The sequence below is a fragment of the Hevea brasiliensis genome, chromosome 1, assembly GCF_030052815.1.
Source record: "Hevea brasiliensis isolate MT/VB/25A 57/8 chromosome 1, ASM3005281v1, whole genome shotgun sequence".
Taxonomy (NCBI): Eukaryota; Viridiplantae; Streptophyta; class Magnoliopsida; order Malpighiales; family Euphorbiaceae; genus Hevea; species Hevea brasiliensis.
The window spans coordinates 107895054-107918146 of record NC_079493.1 but is presented as its reverse complement, the minus strand read 5'-3'; the positions used below and the strand labels follow the sequence as shown (position 1 = coordinate 107918146).

The window sequence follows — 23093 nt, the reverse complement described above, 5'->3', positions numbered from 1 at the left end:
AGCAGTTGGCCGAGTCAGCATAGGACAGTGTCCTATGGATAAGGATTTCCAAATAAGGAAAATCATGCGTGTAAAAAAAAAAAAAAAAAAACCTTATTCATTATCTATTTCCAACTCGCCCATCAATGAACGCAACAAGGCACAAGCTAATCAATCCTATTCAATCTCTTCAAGGCACCATACACAAATCGAGAACACCAAACCAAGAAAAAGTTATTGCCATTTGAATAATAATTTAATGGCATCAACTTCATCATTGTACGAAGTGTTGGGGATCCCAGTGAATGCAAGTGGCCATGAGATTAAGGCAGCTTACAGGAAACTAGCAAGAACTTGGCATCCTGATGTTGTGTCCGTAAATCAGAAGGATATGTCAGCGAACGAGTTCATGAAAATCCATGCGGCTTATTCGACCTTGTCCGACCCTGATAAGCGCGCTAATTATGACAAGGATCTTCATAGGCATCGCCAGCGGCCATTTAGGTTCTCTTCTCTCAATTCTGCAACAATGGCAGCTGCTTCTGGTTATGGTTATTCTGGTAGAAATTGGGAGACTGACCAGTGCTGGTAGTAATTTTTCTTTTTTAGATTTCTTCATTTTTTTCTCGTCGAAATGTATTTAGCTGAAAAGGGTTGTCGATTCTGATGCTCTGTTTTACATATTCTCTGCACTAGATTAAAAAAGAGTAGAAGACGAGAAATGACATCTGTATGAACGTGGATTCTGCATAATGTAATAAATCTTTTTTTTCCTTCCTCGTTTTTCAAGAGAAGATTAAAAAGGAAAAGCATTTTTCTTTGGATTATACTTGTGAATGTATAGAATTTAACAAGAAAGTTTGTTCCATAAAAATTGTAAAGCAGCAATATTGCATGACTTGAAAATTTTAAAATAGACGTAGAGCATTGAGATTTCAACAGCTCAGAAGTTAGAATACTGTGGTTATTGTTTATCGGTTTGAGTTGTAACAAAGGTGGCGACCAGCTGCCAGCGCCAGAGAAGATGATGTTTCCGCCAGTGTTGTATTGCCATATCTATGGTTGGTTTTTTAAGGAATAAATCATCATTACATAAAAATGTTTTAGTGGATAGTTTAGTAAAACTTTTTGTTGTCCACGTTATTTGAAATGATGTATTTGAGCTAAATATAAGATTTGAACAAACCTACTCCCTTAAGTTAGCATTTGGATGAAGTTAAACCTGATCAATTTTCTCAAGCTTATCCTACTTCAATGTTAGCCTGTTGCATTAGTGTTCTAACATAAACGTGGGGAAAAATCCGTTTATCCACTGCAAACACCCTTTTTCTCTCTCTCTAGCAAAATTCACAGGCGGTGCCAACTCCACCACCATGCACAATCACCTTAAGCCCCTCCACCTTCTCCACTCCTAGCTGATACAAGCAGAGTTACAAGATACGAATATCAAAATTGGTCCAAAAAACCAAAAAGAAAAAGAAATATTAGCTCTTTCTTGATCTCCAAAAGTTTGAAAAAGAAACCAAAAAAATAAAAAAACGCTTATACTTCACCATCAATAGTTTTTTCTCCCTAGAATTCCTATTTTTGAGCTATATTTTTCCCATTAAATTGTTTTGATCTTAAATTCTAGACATCTTGGTCCCCTTTGGCCATGGCAGACATCGTGAAAAAAAATTCTGGCAAGGTCAATACAATGAGTAGACCAAGTGACAAAATCTAATAACGAGGCACAATCTTTCAAGCAAGAGTGTCAAGAAATTAAAGCCAAAATAGAGAAGCTAGCAATACTTTTATGACAAGCAGCTCGTTGCTCGTGCAAGCAACGAGCTCTATGAAAGCCCAACAAGACGCATCATTGATTACACAGAGCAAGTTCTTTAAAAAACCCTTATTCTGGTCATCAAATGTCTTGCCATTGGCCTCATGAAACGCATGTTCACCATCGGCCTCATGAAACGCATGTTCACCATCATCCCCTCGAGTGCTTTTTGAAAAACAACAATGCAGTTGGAGAATTCAATAGGTGATGTTTCTTGACTACTGTGTGTCTCAGCTTCTCCGGATGATCGCGATGATGATTATTTAGGCCTACATCCTATTGCTGCAAATGAACCAATTCTTTGTCTTATATGGGAACAAGTTGCTATACTTTTTATAGGTTCTTTAGAGGAGAGGATAAAAAACGCTAAATATTTTCATCAATTTGTAATTTATCCTAACTTTTCAATTTTGGTTTTGGTATCTAACGTTTGACATTAGGTGCAATTGTAACCAATTTCTAAAATCAAATTTATAATTAGACATAAAAGTCAAATGTTTGCAATAATTTGCAATTATATCTAAACGTTCCAATTTTAAATCATAAACCCAAACGTATGAGAATTATAACTAAAGCCCAAAATTGATTAATAAAAATTTAAATTTTGTCTACTAAACTTACAATTATGGTAATCATATGCCTTAAACTTTAAATTTTATTACCTAAATCAATAGGAAACCATCTATATATGTTTTAAATAAGCTGATTTTATTTTTTTGATTGATGTAGTCATGATTTTTAAAACAATCAATCAGCTTAATTATCAAAGTATAAAGTCTTTTTAGGATATTTTGTTACTATAATTGTAAGTTTAGGATATTTTGTTACCATAATTATAAGTTTGCTGGATAAAATTTAAATTTCTCTAATTCAATTTTAAGCTTTGACTATAATTACACCTATTTTAGGGGTTGAGATTAATTTTATCCAAAATTAGAAGGTTTGACTACAATTACAAATTATTGTAAACATTTAGCTTTTATGTCCAATTACAAATTTAATTTTAGAAATTGGATACAATTGCACCCAATGTCAAATGTTAGGATACCAAAATCAAAATTGAAATGTTAGGATAAAATTGCAAATTGACGAAAAGGTTTAGTGTTTTTTTGTCCAATTGCCTGGCGCTGCAGCTTCCTTGGCTCAAGATAATGATCTGTATAGGAAGTTGATAATAGAGGAAGGTGGAGTTCCCCCATTGCTCAAATTTCTCTAATTCAATTTTAAGCTTTGACTATAATTACACCTATCTTAGGGGTTGAGATTAATTTTATCCAAAATTGGAAGGTTTGACTACAATTACAAATTATTGTAAACATTTGGCTTTTATGTCCAATTACAAATTTAATTTTAGAAATTGGATACAATTGCACCCAATGTCAAATGTTAAGATACCAAAATCAAAATTGAAATGTTAGGATAAAATTGCAAATTGACGAAAAGGTATAGTGTTTTTTTGTCCAATTGCCTAGCGCTGCAGCTTACTTGGCTCAAGATAATAATCTATATAGGAAGTTGATAATAGAGGAAGGTGGAGTTCCCCCATTGCTCAAATTTCTCTAATTTAATTTTAAGCTTTGACTATAATTACACCTATCTTAGGGGTTGAGATTAATTTTTATCCAAAATTGGAAGGTTTGACTAAAATTACAAATTATTGTAAACATTTGGCTTTTATGTCCAATTACAAATTTAATTTTAGAAATTGGATACAATTGCAGCCAACGTCAAATGTTAGGATACCAAAATCAAAATTGAAATGTTAGGATACAATTGCAAATTGACAAAAAGGTTTAGTGTTTTTTTGTCCAATTGCCTGGCGCTGCAGCTTCTTTGGCTCAAGATAATGATCTATATAGGAAGTTGATAATAGAGGAAGGTGGAGTTCCCCCCTTGCTCAAGTTAGCTAAAGAAGGGAAAAGGGAGGGTCAAGAAAATGTTGCTAGGGCCATTGGATAATTAGGATGAGACCCAAAAAGCGTTGAACAAATTGTGAATGAATGTTGGGATTTGCATTGTGTTTGCAAAAATCCTCAAAGAAGGTCATATGAAAGTTCAAGCTGTTGCGGTTTGGGCTATGTCTGAATTGGCTGCAAATCATCCCAAATGCCAAGACCATTTTGCCCAAAACAATATAATTCAATTTCTTGTTGGTCATCTTGCTTTTAACATGGTTCAAGAACATAACAAGTATGCAATTGGAAGTAAGCAAACTATGTCAATTCATTCAGTTGTCATGGCTAGTAATAACCCAAATCCCAATGAGAAACGGGAGAATGAAGATGAAAACATAAAAATTTCTCATCCAATGGACCATAACACTCCTAGCCAAATGCAAAATGAGTTGACCAACACTTTAACAATGAAAAATGCAACTCCTTACATTACAAAGCAAAATCAAACACCAATTTCAAGTTCAAACAAAAATCACCCTCATCATGCAAAAGTTATAAAAAAAAAAAAAATTTCTCAGCCATTTTACCTCTTTGCCTACAGTTGCTAAAGCAATAAACTCATATTCCATTATGGAATGGATGATGCATGTCTATTTCTTAGAAGCCCATGAGATAGCTCCTCCACCTAAAGTGAATATCCAACTAGATGTATACTTATTATCATTAATATTAGTTATCCAACTAGCATCACTATAACCCTCAATTACTGAAGGAAACTTATTGTAAAACAAGGCAAAAAACTTTGCCCTTTTAAGATAATTGAGAACCCTTCTAACAGCTCTCCAATGATAAGTGCTAGGACTATGAGTATATCTTGAAAGTTTATAAACAACAAAAATAATATTTGGCCTAGTATAATTCATAGCATACATCAAACTACCAATTGCACTAGCATAGTCTAATTGACTTACAGATCTTCCTGAATTTTCAACTAATTTGTTAGAAATATCAAAAGGAGTATTAGCTTCTTTAATACCCAAATGATTACATTTGGAAATAATCTTATCAATATAATGAGATTGACTCAAAGTAAAAACCCCACTATTTTTTTTTAATTTTGATACTTAAGATAGTATCAACTTCTCCTATGTCTTTCATTTTAAATTGAGAAGCTAAATACTTCTTAGTATCATTCACACATTGCATGTTAGTTCATATTATTAGCATATTATCTACATAAAGGCACACTATTAAACCATAACCTTTTATAAATTTAGAATAAATACATTTATCTGCTCCATTATGTTTAAAACCATGTGATAATATCACATTATCAAACTTTTCATGCCATTGTTTCGAGGCTTGCTTCAAACCATATAATGATTTTATTAATTTGCAAACTTTCTTTTCATTTCCAAGAAGTACAAACCCTTCAAGTTGCTTCATATGTATTTCTTCATCAAGATCACCATTTAAGAATGCAGTTTTAACATCCATTTGATGAATAAATAAATTATAAATTGTTGTTAAAGCAAACAACACTTTTATTAAAGTAATTCTTGCCACAGGAGTATATATATCAAAATAATCAATTCCTGCTTTTTGTTTAAAACCTTTTGCAACTAGTCTAGCTTTGAAAGTTTGTGAAGAACCATTGGTATTATATTTTCTCCTAAATACCCATTTACATCCAATAGGTTTAGAACGAGGAGGTAAATTTACTAATACTCATGTACCATTTGATAATAGAGAATCTATTTCATCATTTATTGCTTCTTTCTAAAAAGCAGAATCTCTTGAATCAATTGCTTCACTATAAGATTTAGGATCCTCTTCCAGATTTAATATAATATATATTTTATTTAATACTTTATCTCTACTACCTTCAACTAGGAAAACTATTGCTTATGAGGAAATGAAATCAGAATCCAAGTTCTTTTCTTTTCGAACTCTTTGACTTCTCCTAGGTTAAATAGGAGAATCAATTTGTTTTCATTTATTATTTGAAAAAGAAATAGAATTCAAATTGGCATATTCAGTTAATTTAGGATTAGAACCTTCTATATTTGATCATGGATTGATGTTTGTATCACCAAGAAAATTTGATTCTAAAAATTCAACACCTCTAAATTCTATAATTACATTAAAATCTAAATCCAATAATCTATAAGCTTTTGAATTTTTGGCATATCCCACAAAAACACTTTTAAGAGCTCTAGGTCCTAACTTGGTTTCGTTTAGGATCTGAAACTCTATAATGGACTATATAACCTCATAACCTTAAATAATTTAAGTTAGGCTTCCTTCCTTTCCATATTTCATATGGAGAGACTCTAAACTTCTTTAAAGGTATTCTATTATGCACATGAGAAGCTGTTGATAATACTTCTTCCCATAGATTCATTGATAATTTTTCATGCATAAGCATAGCATTATTCATATCTACTAATGTTCTATTTTTCCTTTCAGCTAAACCATTATATTGTGGGGTATAAGGAGCACTTGTTTGATGAATCAAACCATTTTCTTCACAAAAACCAGAGAATTCAATTGGAAAGTATTCACCTTCTCTATCACTTCATAGGATTTTAATCTTTCTTTCCAGTTGATTTTCTACTAAGACTTTATAACTTTTAAACATGTTAAAAGCTTAATCTTTTGTTCTCATTCAATAAATATGAGTAAATTTAGAATGATCATCTATAAAAGTAATAAAATATCTATTACCTCCTGTAATTAAATGACTATTTAATTCACAAATATCAGAATGTATAAGTTTAAGCTATTCTATTGTCCTTTCATCCATTGGAAAATGTTTCTTATTCATATTTGCTTGTATGCATATTTCACATTTTCCAGATTTGTTATTAACACTAGGAATCAATCCATGCTTAGACATATATTTAATTGATTAAAAATTAACATGTGATAAACGAGCATGCCATATATTAAAAGAAGACTCAAGCATATAAATAGAAACATCCACTTTATTGATACTTAATTTAAACATGTCATCACATGAAAATTCCTATCCAACAAATACACTATTTAAAGAGAAAATAACTTTTTTTGCTTCTATAACATCCTTCAGACCCTTCTTACACAATAAATTTGCAGAAATTAGATTCTTCCTCATATTCAAAACATGAAAAACATTTGTTAAAATTAACTTCTTTCCAAAAGTGAATTGAAGTTCAACAGTTCTTTTTCTGATAACCTTGGCTGTTTCTTGATTTCCCCTCAGAACCTTTTTATCTTTTGTTATAACCTCATAATTTTTAAATAGATTTTTGTTATTACAGACATAAATAGTAGTATCAGAATCATACCACCAGTCAGTAGATTTCTCAATTGTTATCATGTTGCATTCTATTACCATACAGATAATAAGTTTAGAAACTATGGTAATAATTTCTGAAATAAATGGCTTATTTTCAGTAACATTTGCCTTCTTTTGTTCAATACTTTCTTCTAATTTTAACTTTTTATAAAACCTGCATTCTTTCTTAAAATGGCATTTTTTCCACATAAAAAAATGACTTGTTTTTCTTTTTATTTGCAGAATTAGAACTTGAAGCAACATCAGTATACTTCCTCTTTTTTCAAGACTTGGCATTTCCAAATTTCTTAGTACTAGACCTTTATTATTTACCTTAGTATCAGACTTTAAAGAAAATTTATTCTCATGAATGTGAGTCTCTTCTTCAATACAAACATGCTTTATAAGTTGATCTACGGTGAAACCTTCAGAAGTGTTAAGCAATTTCTTTCTATAATCATTCCAAGTTATGGGCAATTTTATAATCACAGTAGCCACTTGAAGTTCTTCAGATACTTCTATTTTCAAATCTTTAAGTCTGCATACTAAAACAAACAATTCATCTACTTGATTCATAACAGATTTATTTTCTAATGTTTAAAGCTCAAAAAACTTCATACTTAAAAATCTATCCATACCTTGTTTTTCATATGCATACTTATTTTTTAAGGCTTGCTAGATTTCTTGTAGAGTTTTGATAAGTCAAAATAAATTATACAACCTATCAGAAAGAGAATTTTGAATAAATCCACTGCATTGAACTTTATTTTCTTTACATTTCTTTCGAGGTGTTGTGACTGTTGCATCCTCATTATCAGATGTTTTAGGAATTTTGGGTAGATTGTCACTTAGCAGATATGCAACACCTAATTCAGTAAACAAAAATGATAATTTGTCCTTCCAGTATGTAAAATTAGTTCTATCAAAATGCTCTAGTTTGAAGACATCAGAATTGACAATTTTGTTGAAAACAGAATCAAAAACACTAGTGCTAAAAACCTCCGTTGTTGTTTAATTCTCTAAGATTGTAAGAAAAATAACAATAATAATAGCAATAGGCTTTGATCGTGTAGTCACTATAGTTAAGAGAATTATGGCCCCCTAGTATGTTGCTTCTGGGTAGTTTAAGCAGATCTTTCCAGGATAATAACAACCAAAATAATGCAAAACAACAGCACCAACATGTTTTAACTGGGGCTAGCATTAAGGGGAGGGAATTTGAAGGCCTAACAACAAAAGCACATATGAAAGCCATGGCAGCGAAAGCATTTTGGCAACTTTGCAAGGGAAACATCACCATATGCAAAAACATAATAGAGTCGTGAGCACTTTTGTAACACCCCTATATTAAGCAGTCTATGCATTCTACTGTTTCGGTGACCGATGTTTGTCTGGACAGTCATGATGTCTAGACATATGCTTATATCACCTAGAAATGCCCTGAACAAAAATTAATAATAATTACCTGAAGGTGAAATACAAATAAGAAAAATAGAATATAAAAAGTTAAATGAGCTGGGGGTCACAGCGATGGGTGACCTTACCAGAAAGTGACTGCGAGATCAGTTCCAACCCTAATTTTGAACGGGACATTGTGACACTGCAGTCCTAAGAATTATTGTGAAGCTAGTGGAAAGAGAAAATCATAAAAAATAGTTGATAAGTAGGTCAAATAATTAGATTAGAGTTTCGGAAGAAATACTGAATTATTGGTAAACCGAATCAGACCGGCGAGGGGCAAATTGGTCAATTCACCCTTAGAGGTGACTGTTGGCCTAAATATCCATTAATATGTGAGAAATCAAATTTATGAAAATAGATTTTAAAGTGAAGAGTTTATGGAAAGGAAGAGAAAAGAAATTAAAAATCAAACTTAATGACATCACCATGACATCACTTAAGTGATGCAAGCATGAGACAAAATTATTTTAATTTGTAGTTTATTTATTTTGGGGATAATTACACTTAAATAATAACAAAAATGAAAAGAAAATAAAATGTTGTCTGCTTCCTTAACTTAGGCTGCCCCACTCTTTCTCTCATCTCTCACTCCAAAACTCCATTAAAGCTCATTTTGAGCTTGATCAAACCCTAAATCCTACCATAGAAACTGTAATTTCAACCATTAAACCTTGTATTCAAACCTTGATAAAGAGATTGACAACAAAAAGAAGAAGAAAGTAAGAAGTTTTGAAGAGTTGGAAACATCCCAAGTGAGGTTAGTAAGATTTCTTTCTTTTTATCTTTAAATTCATACTTAGGCAACTTGATTGAGTGATGACTTGTTGAAATTGAAACAAAAATGAAGGGTTATAAGGTCCTATAATTTTCGGCCAGCCTAGAGTTGATGGGAATTGAAGTGTTTGATGATGTTATAACATGATTTAGAGCTTGTGTAATGTTGAATATATGATGTGAACATTGAATTGTATGAATTGGAGTTATTGATAAATTAGGGTTCTTGAACCATGAGAAATTGGGGGAAAAAATTTTAGAGATTTTGGGATTTGATGCAATTGGACCTAATTGAGGTTTGAAATGGTCAATTGGAGTCATTTGGAATGTGTTTGAATGGTTGGAATGGGATTGGAATGGTGAATGTGATCTTGCCCCAATTGGGCAGTTTGACCTTGGTCAATTCAAATGGCCATAACTGAAAATTGGTTACTCCAATTGGTGTGAGTCAATTGGAGATGGAAATTAAGACATAATACAACAATTTTTATGTAGAAACCCTGCCCTGAAAATGGCCATAAGCTAGTGTAAAATTAGGTTAAATCCGGATTAGGCACACTGCCCCTGTACAAAACTGACCATATGAACAGTACTTGTTCTAATGATCATTACTTGGAGTAGGAAGATCCAAATGACCTGAATTTTATACCAATGGAAAGCTGAGACATAGAACTACAACTATTATGAAAAACACAAACTCAAATTCTGACCATAAGCCATCCGAAAAGTGAGCTGCAGTAGGCACACCAAAACTGCCAGAACAGAATTGGTACCTAGAATTCTGGGTTAAAACCAATCCGGCCAGCCACCTTGATGTCGACACCATATTTTGGCCGATCCCCAAAATCAATAAAACTTTGAAACTGACCCCCAGTACTAAGTCTCCTTTTGACAGCTAATCACATTTCCGATCCCTCTTTGATAGACAGTCACATTTCCGATCTCTCCTCACAAAGAATTGAATCAATGCTAAGTCCTCACATCAGTCAAAGCCTTACCAGTCTATTAGATCACTCACCGATTTCTCAAACCCATTGTCGAATCTCCGGACCAGTCAAGTATATTCCTGATCTCTATTGGCAAATGAAATAAACTGACAATAGATCTCTTCTTACCAGTTTTATTGCCGATCTCTCTTTCAAAAGTTTAAGAATGATTAAAGGTTCCATACCGGTTTAATGATGACCCCGATCCTAAGTGTTTAAGCCGATTTTGACCAAGTCCCGTTTACCGATCTCATGCTCATTGTGTTTTCCGATCTCTCACACTTAGGTTAATAATCATTTTCAGTTATTTCAACATACTCAGACAATCAAGTGTTTAATAATTCAGAAATTTTCCGATCATAACCATTCATCGAACAAAAAAGGGCATTCCACTTCATTTCATTTCAAAAATTTGTACAAGTCATTCGGCTGATGGATCACCCCCAGCCTGATCTACATTTTGCTCATTTTCTCTCTCACCCTCGACCTCCTCTTCGCTTTCCTCCTCCCCTCCGGGAGCCAGGTCGGCCATCCAAGAGAAGTCCTTCTCTGGGTAACGCTTCTGGAGCTCGGCCAAAAGATCCTTGTGAGCGTTCACATAAGCACCGGCTATTCCTATCACCATCTCTTCATCTTTTGCCTTAAGCTCCTCAGTAAGTTAAGCGACCTGAGCAGCTTCGTTGGCCCGGAGCGCCTGGACTTCTCTAAGAGCATGATCCCTTTCACGTAACATGAGTCCTGCTCGCCACTTATCCTCATAGTACTTCATACACCCCTCAATTTGAGATATGTAATCCTGAGCGGATGAGAGTTGGGATTGGAGGGATGCCACTTCTTGACTCTTCTTCTCGACCTCCTTACCCAGGCGGTGAGCCTTTTCCCGGACTACGTGCTAGTTCACCAGGCACTCTACATTCAAACTCATGGATCGGGTCAGGATGTCGTCAAGATTGTCCGGAGACAGTCTGTCCCGATCCTCCCGAAGGCAGATAGAAGACCCTAAGACTTTGGCAAAATCGGGGTTCTCCCGAACAGTCCGGTTGTTCTCCAGGGAAGCGATCAGCACTTGAGCGCCACGAGAAGGGGGCCTCGCAGGAGGTCGAGAACGATCCCCTTCTGTGCTTGGAGCAATTGGAGGAGGTGGAAGTGGCTCTTCTCGTCGAGGAGGAGATCAGACAGCTTCTGCGATCTGCGGTCCCGAAGGTCGAGGCGGGTCCCCTTATATCTCCCCAGGTTCATGGCCGGGTGTTTGAAGTAGTTTCGAACGCTTCATCTCTTTTACTTTCCGGGAAATCTCTCTTTCTTTCTTTCGCTTCCTGGAACCCTCACCATCCGCCATACCTGCACAAAGAAGAGGTCAGTGCGATCGCTAAGGTCCTGAGATCTGAGATGTAGAAAATACCAATGCCGAGGTCAGAGAGTGGAAGTTTGCGATCTTGGCCGGTGATCAGCTGTATGGTCCAATGGTGAAGCTCGGCAGTCACCGCATCTAAACAGGAGAACTTCTGAGTGGCCGCCTGATTCTTCAGTTCCATCACTATTAGGCTTTCCTCCTTGTTCAGGGTAATACGCTTCGGAATCAAGGGCCCCTGGTGCCACCAGCTACGGGGGAAGTCCTCAAAGCAGGTCGGATTTTTGCTCCTCAGAATGAAGAAGCGGTTCTTCCAATTCTTAAGGGAGGAGGGCAGATCGGTAAAGAGCCCACAATGAGGCTTCGCCTGAAAAAACCAGTGCTAATCGACCTTTCGGCGAGTTAGCCTGTGCAGTTCGGTGAACACCTTAGCCGTAGGACTGATTCCCTTAGCTCGGCACAGGCCTCGGAAGGCTACTAAGATCCGCCACGAGTTAGGGTGAACTTGGGCAATGCACACTCGGTGATACTTTTGGACCTCCTTGAAGAAGTCATCCAGAGGGAACCGAAGACCGGCCTTTAACTGTTCCTCGTATACCATAACCATGTCATTCTCTTCAAAGAAGTGATCGGCTCGATGATCGCCGTGACACCGGATAAGTTCGTACGAATCAGGATGAATATTGTACTCCTGGCTGAACGATTGCAGATCGGATTCTTGCAAGATCGATGGCAGCTCGTCCATAGGAAGATTCTCCCTCCCTGAAGAAGGTGCATGCCTTGATGGTGCGATCTGCCCCCGAGCTGGAACAGAGACCCTAGGAGGTTCTGGTTGTGCGCTCGGCCCGACCACCTCTTCTTCATCAGATGACCACGAGAACTGAATGGAAGGAGGGCTCGTCGCTCTCTGACCTTCAGCGCCGCTCATTTTCAAAGGAAATAAAGAATTTAAACTAAAAAGAAGATCAAAGCCCTTACCGGAGTCTGATCGGCGTCGGAAGAACTTGAGAAAACGAGAGAACTTTGAAGTTGTGAGCAAGAGACTGAAAATGACATACAGGATCAAATGGCTAACCCTTCACCCCTATTTATACTCGTCCGAGCATTTAATGCTCACGAGGTTCTAGGCAGCGCATCGGTTAGCGGGACTCGCCAGCTGTTCTGACACGTCTCACGCATATTCCCAAGATTCCATAAAGAGATCGGTTAATTATAGATCGGCAGATCCAGGTGTTTCGAATTACGGATCGGATAAGTGTCATTCAGGTAAAGAATTAGATCAGATAATCATATTAGAGCTTGGAAAATAATTAATAAGATAATAATTAACAAAATAAAATCTTTATTTCCAAAAGATCGGATTACATTATTTGGGCGATCTCAAGAGATCGGAATACATTTCCAAAAGTCGACATATAATCGGCGATCTAAAGATCGGAATACATTAGAGATCTGATTACATCAAAAGGCCGATCTCTAAAAGATCAGCGGAACATCCTATCTAAAGAGGCCTGTGTCAATAGTCAACATTGTGACTGATCCAAGGGGTGTCGCCGACCGGAGCTTAATCCACTGTCGGAACACCCAATGTGGAGGAAAGCCGCTGTCGGAACACCCAATGTGGTGAGAAGCCGAATAAACTCGGAAGAGCAATCGCCAAGGGTCGGCGAAACATTAGCAATTTGCTTGGCCAAAATCGGTTCACCGATTATGCCGGTGGAACGATTCGGGATCGACACGATCGAGATCCGCGATCCAGATCGGTTAATTGGTCTAGTTCTCTCACCATCATCAAACAAGGTTATGCGATCACCAAGGTCGTAAATTTTCAGTCGAGGAACAAAGAAGTCTATCGGAAAGGGATCAAAAACCACAATCATGGCCGGAACTTCTGTCGGAGCAGCTAGAACTGGAAAGTAAGAAGGAAAAGAGGGAAATCGAATGAAGGAAGTTTCTTCTGTCAGGGGTATATATAGGGAGAAACCGGGCATTTATTGCTAAGTAAAACGGTTGACGCCGGAATCGAGAGGAATTAATGCTTTGACCGACTGTCGATTAAGGGATCGGAATAATAGAGATCGGAAGATGGGAGATCAGCATGAGAGATCGGAATAGGAGCGTGTCAAGAAGATCGAAAAGGGGGAGGGATCGGAAGGCAAAAAGAATAAAGACAAATCCCAAATAACCGTCGTCAGAATCAGAGCCGAGGTAGTTAAAGCGTTGCAGACGAGATCTCCACCGCACGCCTGAGAATCGCCCGCAATGCTGACAGGTGCCAGGGTATGTCATGACAGTCCTGTACATCTCAATCTCCACCGTTGATCTCACTTGTAAGGATGAACCCGGAACCCTTGGATCAAGAGAGAAGACGACAAGACCAGCGTCTTTCGCTCTTAGCCCTCAGATCGCTCCGGACAAGAGGATTTGAGACCGTCAGATTGAAAGAAGAAAAGGACGAATATTCTGAAGAATAATATTGGCCGTTCATTTTGGTTCTCTTTAATTCTCAAGCATCCGATCATGTCCTTCAAAATCCAGACCCTCCATCCCCCTCAAAATAAATCCTGACCCTTCATGGGGAGCACCCGATTCCTATAAATACTTGCCTGAAAACTGTTCAAGGGGACGAAAAAAAACATATATACAAGAGGCAGTAACTATAGCAGAATAACTCTGAAACTTAATTCAGTTTGTTACTCTGCTATTTTCTTTGGAGATTTCGTAGGAAAAAAACTTTCGAAACTAGTTTTCTGAAGTGTTTTCTTGCAAAAGGGATTCTTGAATACTGAAATTTTTCATTTTCAGTTCGTTCATTAACCTGTGGCACTCTCACTTTCTGTCTTTGTTATCCTCTATTTCCATTCATATTGTCTAAGCTCAACTCCACTCAAGCTTGGTTATTCTGACCCGTTTACATTTTAACAAAGAATACTTCATTTCGAGGCGAACCGTAGTCCTCCGGCTGCCAACCTGCAATCTTGCTACTTTTTGCGATTCTGTAGTTAGTTCAATAGACTCGACTCCCTACAGGTTAGTGTTAATATCGCCATTTTATTAAGTCTAGTTCTCGTTTCACGTATTTCCTTCGTTCTCTTTCTTGTGCCTATTGTTTTCTTTAAGTTCATGTCACGCTAAAAAATACAAAGGAAAGATATGCTCTAGGTTACTCCCGTGCTGGCTAACCCACGCTTTTGTTAACCTTTATTATTTCTGAACACAAGTCATCTAGCCCCGAGTTACGTAGAAGCAGCTAGACAAAATGTAGGTAACTATGTTTAAAGTGTCTCTTTGAAAAAAGAGGGTCTAAATAACACGTCAGGGAAAAAGCAAAATTGAATCACTAGGCTGACATGGGAGGCGATCCGGCATAATGCCATAAAGCGGAATAAAAATCAAAACTCAGATAAGAAAAAGGGTACAGATAGGATACTGGTAAAGTGACCTTAGGGGAGGTCAGCAAAATTCAGTCCGGCGTCCCTTATTTAGTCACAAAGTACCAACGAGTTTTTAAAAAAAAGTCTTATTTCGACCTTTGGCACCTTTAAATATTAGAACTCTTAAACTTAGACTCTTATGATATATGGCTGTGTCCAAATTTCGAAGAAGTCGGAAGAGAGTCTTCATCCGTTACTCAAACAAAATTTTTAACAAATAATTTAAAAGAGATCGGAGGAGAGTTCTTATCCGATCCTCACTTAATTTTATAACGAATAATTTAATAGAGATCGGAGGAGAGTTCTTATCCGGTTCTCAATCTAAAATTTAAAATAAATACTCAAAGGAGATCGGAGGAGAGTTCTTATCCGGTTCTCAAACTAAAAATTTAATAAACATTTAGAAAGGAGATCGAAGGAGAGTTCTTATCCGGTCTTAAATCAAAATTTTAATAAACACTTAATAGAGATCGGAGGAGAGTTCATATCCGGTCTCAATTCAATTTTAATCTAACGAGTATCGGAGGAGAGTTCTTATCCGGTCTCAATTCAGAATTTTAAAAAATATTTAACAGAAATCGGAGGAGAGTTCTTATCCGGTCTCAACTCAAAATTTTAATAAATATTAAAGAGTTCGGAGAAGAGTTCTTATCCGATCCTTAAATTACAATTCAATAAAATATTCCTTTCAAACAAAATTAACATACAACAGTAACTCACTAAGGTTGTCTCATTTACTTATGTATCTGGGTGATCCGAATTTAGTGAAAAATTAAATTTTCCTTTTGACAAAAGGATTAACATGTCCATTCAAGCCCTCCTAACTAATGCAAAGTTAAATATACTTACCCTTATTAAGGGACGAGGTGGGGTGCCTAACACCTTCCCTACCCGTTTACGGACCCCGAACCTAGAATCTCTGTCTTGAAGTGGTTTCATTTCAATCTATTTTCACAAATGGTTTTCTTTAGTTTCCCTCAAAACTAAGGTGGCGACTCCTCACTCTTTCCCACTTCGGTGAGGGTTCGTTCAGGCGACCGTAAAACACCTTGCGACAGCTTGGCGACTCCGCTGGGGAGATCATATCCGAATTTAACCCCGGTTTAGAGGTCTAAAAAGTAGATTTAATTTTCCAATCAAATTATAGTTAGGTGGGCTCACCCGGCGATAGTTTACGTGTTAATTTTTATTTATTCCTACTAACTGTCCCGCTTGTTTTGCTTGTTTTGCTTGTTTTATCCTCCTACAGTACTCTTCGTTTCGAAAAAAAAGGAAAAAGGAAAAAATGGAAAGAATAAAATCCCCCTGAATTGGGAAGAGGTAAAGGTGTCCCTTCACACACTGAACACTCACACGATGTCCTCACACACTTCGGTCCTATACCTGAGCTTTCTTACCCTTTTAGGAAAGTAGGAGGGGGTCATGCAGCGGTACCCGTGGGTTTTACCCCGTTAGTATCCGTGAAGGCTTCTGCTCAGATTGAAACTCGTTCTATCCACTGTGATACTCGTGGAATTTTCCCGATAATATCATGGTTATAGAACGGGGCTCTACTGTTACAGTAGGGGCAATTTGGGAACCTATGGCTTTTAGAAAATTAGACCTTGAGCTAAACTATCACAATAGCTGAAAGCCGTAGTAAGCTACCTTATAAGATAGAACTATCCAATTAGGTAGCACTCATCCCAGATCGAGTCTCCTATGCTAGGACAAAGGGGGCATACTTACTCTTACCCTGTTCTGCTTTAATTTCCTTTTGTTCGTTTTTGTGAGGGTAATCTTGAATTCTACTGAAACACCTACACATTTTCCTACTTTGATAAATGTGTATGTATCACCCTGCCAACAGTATGATTCAAAATTACCCAAATTTATCTTGCTAACGAGTTTTTCCGCAGGCATCATCAAACCAAGAGTCTGTGAAAAGGATAAGGCATCATTTTTATCATGGCATCCTCGAGTCAGTCTGCAGAAGAAGTTCAGAATGCTAAACTTTGGTCCAAATCAACTCATACTCCAGTACCCTTGCAAAATAATGTTTCCAAGGCACATGCTAGCTTACTACCCTCATGGGATCTGAATAAAATTGAGGTCAGAATGAACAGCCTCGAGGGTCTGTCTAATGGATGGAGGTCGCTTCCCGATCAGGTCAAGGCACGATTTGAAAGAAAATATGGGAAAATTGCAACCCTAATGCGAGTCAAGGTCCAAATCCCGGCATTAAAGGCCATGCTGTCAGTTTGGAATCCTAAGGCACGGGTATTCTCTTTCAATGACATTGATACAGCCTTCCCACTATGGAAGAATATCGTGCATTACTAGAGATTCCTTACTCAACACAGAATCGGATCTACCTACACCTTGAGCATAGGCGCACTGAAACGATTAACACATTTGTTGGGTATTCCTTCGGAGGAGGCAAAGTCAAAAGAAACGATCAAAGGGAACATGCATGGATGGTATTGGACCTACCTCGAGAAGCGGTTAGATCAATACCTCCAAGAGAAACAGTGGGATCAAGCTTCAGTAGCACTCGCATTGGGAATCTATGGCCTGATTTTGTTCCCGGGACCATTAGGAATCATAACTCGCAAAGACGGTGGAAGTATTCGGGCGGTAGAAAGGCAGAGGTCAATCCGATACCGGCAATTCTTGCGAGACCTTATTAACCCTTACCTACCGCATAACAGGTAAAGGGTCCATCAAGTGTTGTTCTCAATTGTTATATCTCTGGATTATCAGTCACATATGCCCTGTGGAGACAAAAGGATTGACTTGGTACCTTGACCAGCCTCCCATCGAGAAGATGACCCGGTTAATAATTAGTCCGAAGAATGAACAGCAGTGGCGGGAACAGATTTTGAGTTTCAATAGCCATGATTATTGTTGGAGGAAGTCAGGCGCCAGCCAATCCGTTCTGATCAACACGGGAGGTAATCAGTCGGTGTCCCTGATCGGAGTAACCGGATACACAAGTTACACTCCGGCATTGATAATGAGGCAGTTTGGCTCAACACAGACCAAAATCGACATTGAAGAATACCACCAAGGTCATTTCTACCATGAGCTCAAGGAAGAGGGAGGGTTGAAAATGGCTCGCAGATCCTGGGAAAACATCTCTCTGATAGAAAGGTCGCCTAAAGGTCCAAGTGCCACACGCAATTATCTTGAATGGAGGGCTGACAGAGACCAAGAACACTCAACTGTAGAATTCGAAGACAGCAACCCTCGCCGAAACGCCCTATTAGAAGAAGCTGATAACCGTCTGGATGACTCATTACAAAAGGCAAATACCGAGAACTCACAACTACAAGAACAAACAAAACAGTTGGAAGACCAACGACAGCGCCTTAAAAGAAAGGTGAGAAGACTCAGGGAAGAGGCAAGGGCCGAAAAGATAAGGTTCGAAGAGCAGAAAGTACGGTGGGAAGAGGAAAGAGACTCTCTTCAAGCTGAGGTCAAAGAAATGAAAGTGCAGAATAGTAAGCTTCAGGAAAAGATGAAATAACAAGAGATACTCGTTGAAGAGTATAAACAGGAAAACAAAAAGAAGAAGCTCGAATTAAAAGAATAGGCACTACTCATCAACGATATCTTGAAAGAATGTGCTAAGGAAAGGAAGGAGAAAGAAAGACAAGCTGCTCTCTATCAAGAGCTGAAAGAGAATGTTGACCAGCTGGAGAGAACGATAGCACAGGGAAAGCAAGAACTCCTACCTGAATCCGAGTATGCTCTAAAAGCATTCAACCCTGCCAAACAAGAAGAAAGGTTATATGAGTATCTCAGAAAATGTCATCTCATTATAAAAAACCTCCCAGAGCCTAGGCCGATGTAAAGAATACGGTGTACAAATTATTCAGTTAATGAAATGATTTTTGGACCATTGTTTAGCAAATTTGTGAATGAATAATATGACTCCCGTAGGAACTCCCTCGCTAGGGTTATATGAAAAATTGAATGCGCTATATGGACAGGTATCATAAATGCGCATTCAATCCAGTCATTCACAGTCAGACTATCGAACGATGCCATGATAAAGTTGATGCAATTATCCTTTCGCAGATTTCATTCTGGCTCCCAAATGCCATCAGATCCTTCGGCCCGCACTGTGACTTTTAGTTCCTTTACAAAATTCAAAATTCATTAAAAATCCTTTTTTCGACTTCTTACAGGAAATCAACATTGCTTCAAACAAGGCAAGTCTGACCAAACACACGGTTCAACCCAAGCGAGTGTACTTAACAAGATCTCGAACAAAGAAGATAATGGAAGATCAGGAACAAGTACAGAACCTACAAGGGCAGGTTTCCGAATTGAAAGATCAGGTCTCAGAACTTATGAGACTAATGAGGGAAATGTCCCAGAATAAACCCACAGCAGAGCCTAGCCTACCGCTACCTCCTCCACCACCTCCAACAAATGATCCACACCAAGCTTCAACTTCTTTTACCTTCCATTCACCAATTCCGGACCCGACAATCATCACAATCCTACGCCATGAATAATGACTTACCTTACTCTCATTACCCAACCGTTTCAAACACCGACCCATACCCTTCCATTATAATCCCTCCAGTTCACTCCACCCCTCATCTCCCAGCTGGTGGAACATTTCATACAAAGGGAGGAGAAAATAAGACGAGAGAAAACGAGAAACTATCTGCTCTAGAAGAGAGATTGAGAGCGATAGAGGGGCTGAATATGTATGGCTCAGTTGATGTGGCATCACTTAGATTGGTTCCCGATGTGGTGGTGCCACCCAAGTTCAAGGTCCCTGATTTCGACAAGTACACAGGGAATTCAGATCCTCGCATTCACTTGGCCACCTATATCGCCAAGATGTCTGCTCTGACAGAGGATGACAGACTGCTGGTCCACTTCTTTCATGAGAGCCTCTCCGGGGCAGCTTTGAGGTGGTGTATTCAGTTGGACAGGAGCAAACTGCGCTCCTGGAAGGATTTAGCTAATGCCTTCTTAAAGCAGTACAAATTTAACTGCGATGTAGCCCCCACAAGGAGGGATCTTCAAAACCTGGTGCAGAGGGACAGGGAAAGCTTCAAGGAGTATGCCCAGAGATGGAGAGAAAAGGCGGCAGAAGTACACCCTCCTGGATCGACAATGAGTCAGGCTCTCTGTTCATTGAGACGTTGAAAGCCCCCTATTTCAATTTGATGATTGGGAACACTTCCAACAGCTTCTCTGACATCATACAGGCCGGTGAAAGAATAGAGGCCAATCTAAGAATGGGATGGTTGCAGGAGTTGGCTGAGAACCCTGCAAAAAAGATTGCCAGCTTTGGCAAGAAGAAGGAGGGTGATGTGCATTTTGTCACCCGTCAAAACAATTATTCCCCATTCCCTCAAAACAATTATAGGCCATATCCTCCCCCTCATGGCCAAACAGTCGCAAACATTCCACCTCCTTTCCCTAATTATCCACACCCGTGCCCACAATATCCCCCACCTACAAATTACTAACCAAGACCACCTCCTCCTCCTGCTCAACCAAGACCACCACAAAACAACCCAAGACCCCCAAGAAACCCTGATCCACCTCTTCCCCTCCCTCTCAGTGAAATATACCGATACCTTATCGGTATAAACCAAATTGTACCAGTTCCCCTAGACTCGATCCAGCCGCCATACCCCAGGTGGTATGATGCCACTGCCCGTTGTGAGTATCATGGGGGGGCCACAAGGGCACTCAACTGACAACTGCGGAGCACTCAGAGGAAGAGTGCATGCTTTAATCCGGAATGGATGGCTAAAAATTGAGGGAAATGGTTCCCTCCCCAATGTTACCTCAAACCCACTGCCTAACCATAATGCGGGCAGTGGTGTAAATATGATAGAGTCTGATGGAGAAGGATCAACACCGGAAGTAGACAAGCTGGTTCCTTACTTTAAAGAAATTTTTGCTGTGGCAATGAGGGAAGGCTACCTTTGCCCTCAGGTAACGGGATTAGAAGAAGGTACGGGGTGTCCTTATCATGGAGGGGCAGCTGATCATGAGCTGCGGGGCTGTGAGGGATTCAGGCAAGAGGTTCAGAACTTGTTGTCTCTCAAGGTTCTGAGATGCCAGACAAGGTCGAAGATGGAAGAGGGAGTGAACACAACTAGATACAGCCAGAATGCTTCTACCTCTAAACCCAGAATCACCTTCTCACCCCCAGTAGCCTCGCCGCCAGTAACGGTTATCCGAGCCCCATCTCAGCTCCCTATTACCAACACCCATGCCATACCTTGGAACTACAATTTCCAAGTCTTCACCCAAGGAGCGTCAAGCAGTACACCGGCTCCTAGCCTTGCTTCACCCCCGGCACCTCCTAAGCCATGTTTCACTCCTCATGAACACTTTCAGATGACTTATGCCGGACCTACCACCAGTGCTACTCCCCAGGATAATCCTCAACCTGTCACTACCACAAAATCCTCCTCGCATGAGCAAGAAGTTGAGTTCATAACTCGAAGTGGGAGGTGTTACGTGAACGAAGAAAAAGAAAAGAGAAAAGGGAAAGTAAAGATGGGAGAGTCATTGAAGAATGCAGAAGAGGAGGTTGAGAAGACAGAGGAAGTAGAGCCTGCTGAGCATAAAGAAGAGGAGGAACTGCTGCTCCAAATAATGAAACAGAGCGAGTATGATGTGGTGGAGCAGTTGAGAAAGACACCTGCCCGAATTTTGCTGTTATCACTGATCTTGAGCTCGGAAGTGCACCGGCAAGCCTTGCAGAGAATCCTGGATCAGGCCTTTGTAAACCCCGACATTACTCCGGGGCAGTTTGAGAAGATAGTGGGACAAATCCAGGCATCCAGTTTTGTTACTTTCTCGGAGGACGAGATAGACCCTGCTGGTTTAAGGCACACTAAAGCTCTGCATGTAACAGTGAAGTGTAAGGGTTGTATAGTAGCCAAGGTACTTATTGATAACGGGTCAGCTCTTAATGTACTGCCTAATACCACCTTGGCCAGGCTGCCGGTTGACCAATCTGATATACGTCAGAGTGCTATGGTGGTGAGAGCCTTCGACGGTACAAGGAGAGAAGTGCTGGGAGACATTGACTTGCCAATCCAAGTCGGTGCATGTACTTTCAATGTCACGTTTCAGGTGATGAACATTGAGCCGGCCTACACTATGTTATTGGGGAGGCCTTGGATCCATTCTGCGAACGCCGTTCCTTCAACTTTGCACCAAAAGATCAAATATATTATGGACGGCAAAATCATCACAGTGAAAGGAGAGGAGGCCTTGCTAGTCACCAAGCCACAATCACTCCCTTATGTGGAAGCGGCTGAGGAGTCGTTGGAAAGCTCCTTCCAGGCCCTTGAGTTACAAGAAATTGGAAATGGAGGGGCTATGGCTATGGTAGCCAAGATAATGACAAGAAGTGGGTACGAAGAAGGCAAAGGCCTAGGCGCCACATTACAGGGAATCGTTGAACCTATACTAGCTATCCAGAAGGTAGGTCGCTGTGGTTTGGGTTATGAGGAAGATGCCCTTATGGATGGGCGATTCTGGATGAGGAAAACACTTCGGGATCAGAGATTCGATCAGAAAATGGGAAAGATGAAAGTAGTCCCGAGAATCACAGAAGTCTTCACTAAACCGGTCATTGAAAATCCGGCAGAGGTGGAAGAATCACCTGATGAACCATCCATCGATGTCATCTACCTGGATTCCTTATATGAGGCTCTGGTCTCACCAATAGCTGAGGGGCAGGAATTAGACAACTGGACGGCAGAAGACATCCCTGTACTCAATTTCGAGTAAAGCACCTTTGGTTGTCAACACTTGATCATTTTGTCCATGGTGACAAGTGTAATACTGTAAATGGACCTTTTTCTTATGGCATGAACGTTAATGAATTAATAGCGCATTTTAAATCCAATTCTCTCTTTCTTTCCTTTTGAATTCCATCCTTATAATACATTCTATTTTTATTCATTCAGGACCATTCGTCAATTAACACCTAATAATCCAATAGACTCAGAAATTCCTCTGGTTAATTTTGAAATCCCCATAACTGCCATTACTTCAAGTGATTCTGAGGAAGACCTTACAGAAGAAAGCAATGA

The 23093-nt window shown here is 39.0% G+C and overlaps 1 protein-coding gene and 1 pseudogene across 1 annotated transcript; both read left to right on the top strand.

The window, feature by feature from the left end:
• Positions 1-113: 113 nt before the first annotated feature.
• On the top strand, positions 114-756 carry LOC110651800 (chaperone protein dnaJ 11, chloroplastic). The gene has a single exon (XM_021807219.2). It carries the CDS (start codon positions 239-241, stop codon positions 569-571), a length of 333 nt encoding a protein of 110 aa, XP_021662911.2. The 5' UTR covers positions 114-238; the 3' UTR covers positions 572-756.
• An 877-nt stretch (positions 757-1633) lies between these two features.
• The window catches only part of LOC110651799 (uncharacterized), a 35787-nt pseudogene continuing 14327 nt past the window's right edge, over positions 1634-23093 (top strand).

What these genes read in the sequence shown, in the direction of transcription:
- LOC110651800 (XM_021807219.2), top strand. Translation starts at nt 239, where the DNA reads ATGGCATCAACTTCATCATTGTACGAAGTGTTGGGGATCCCAGTGAAT.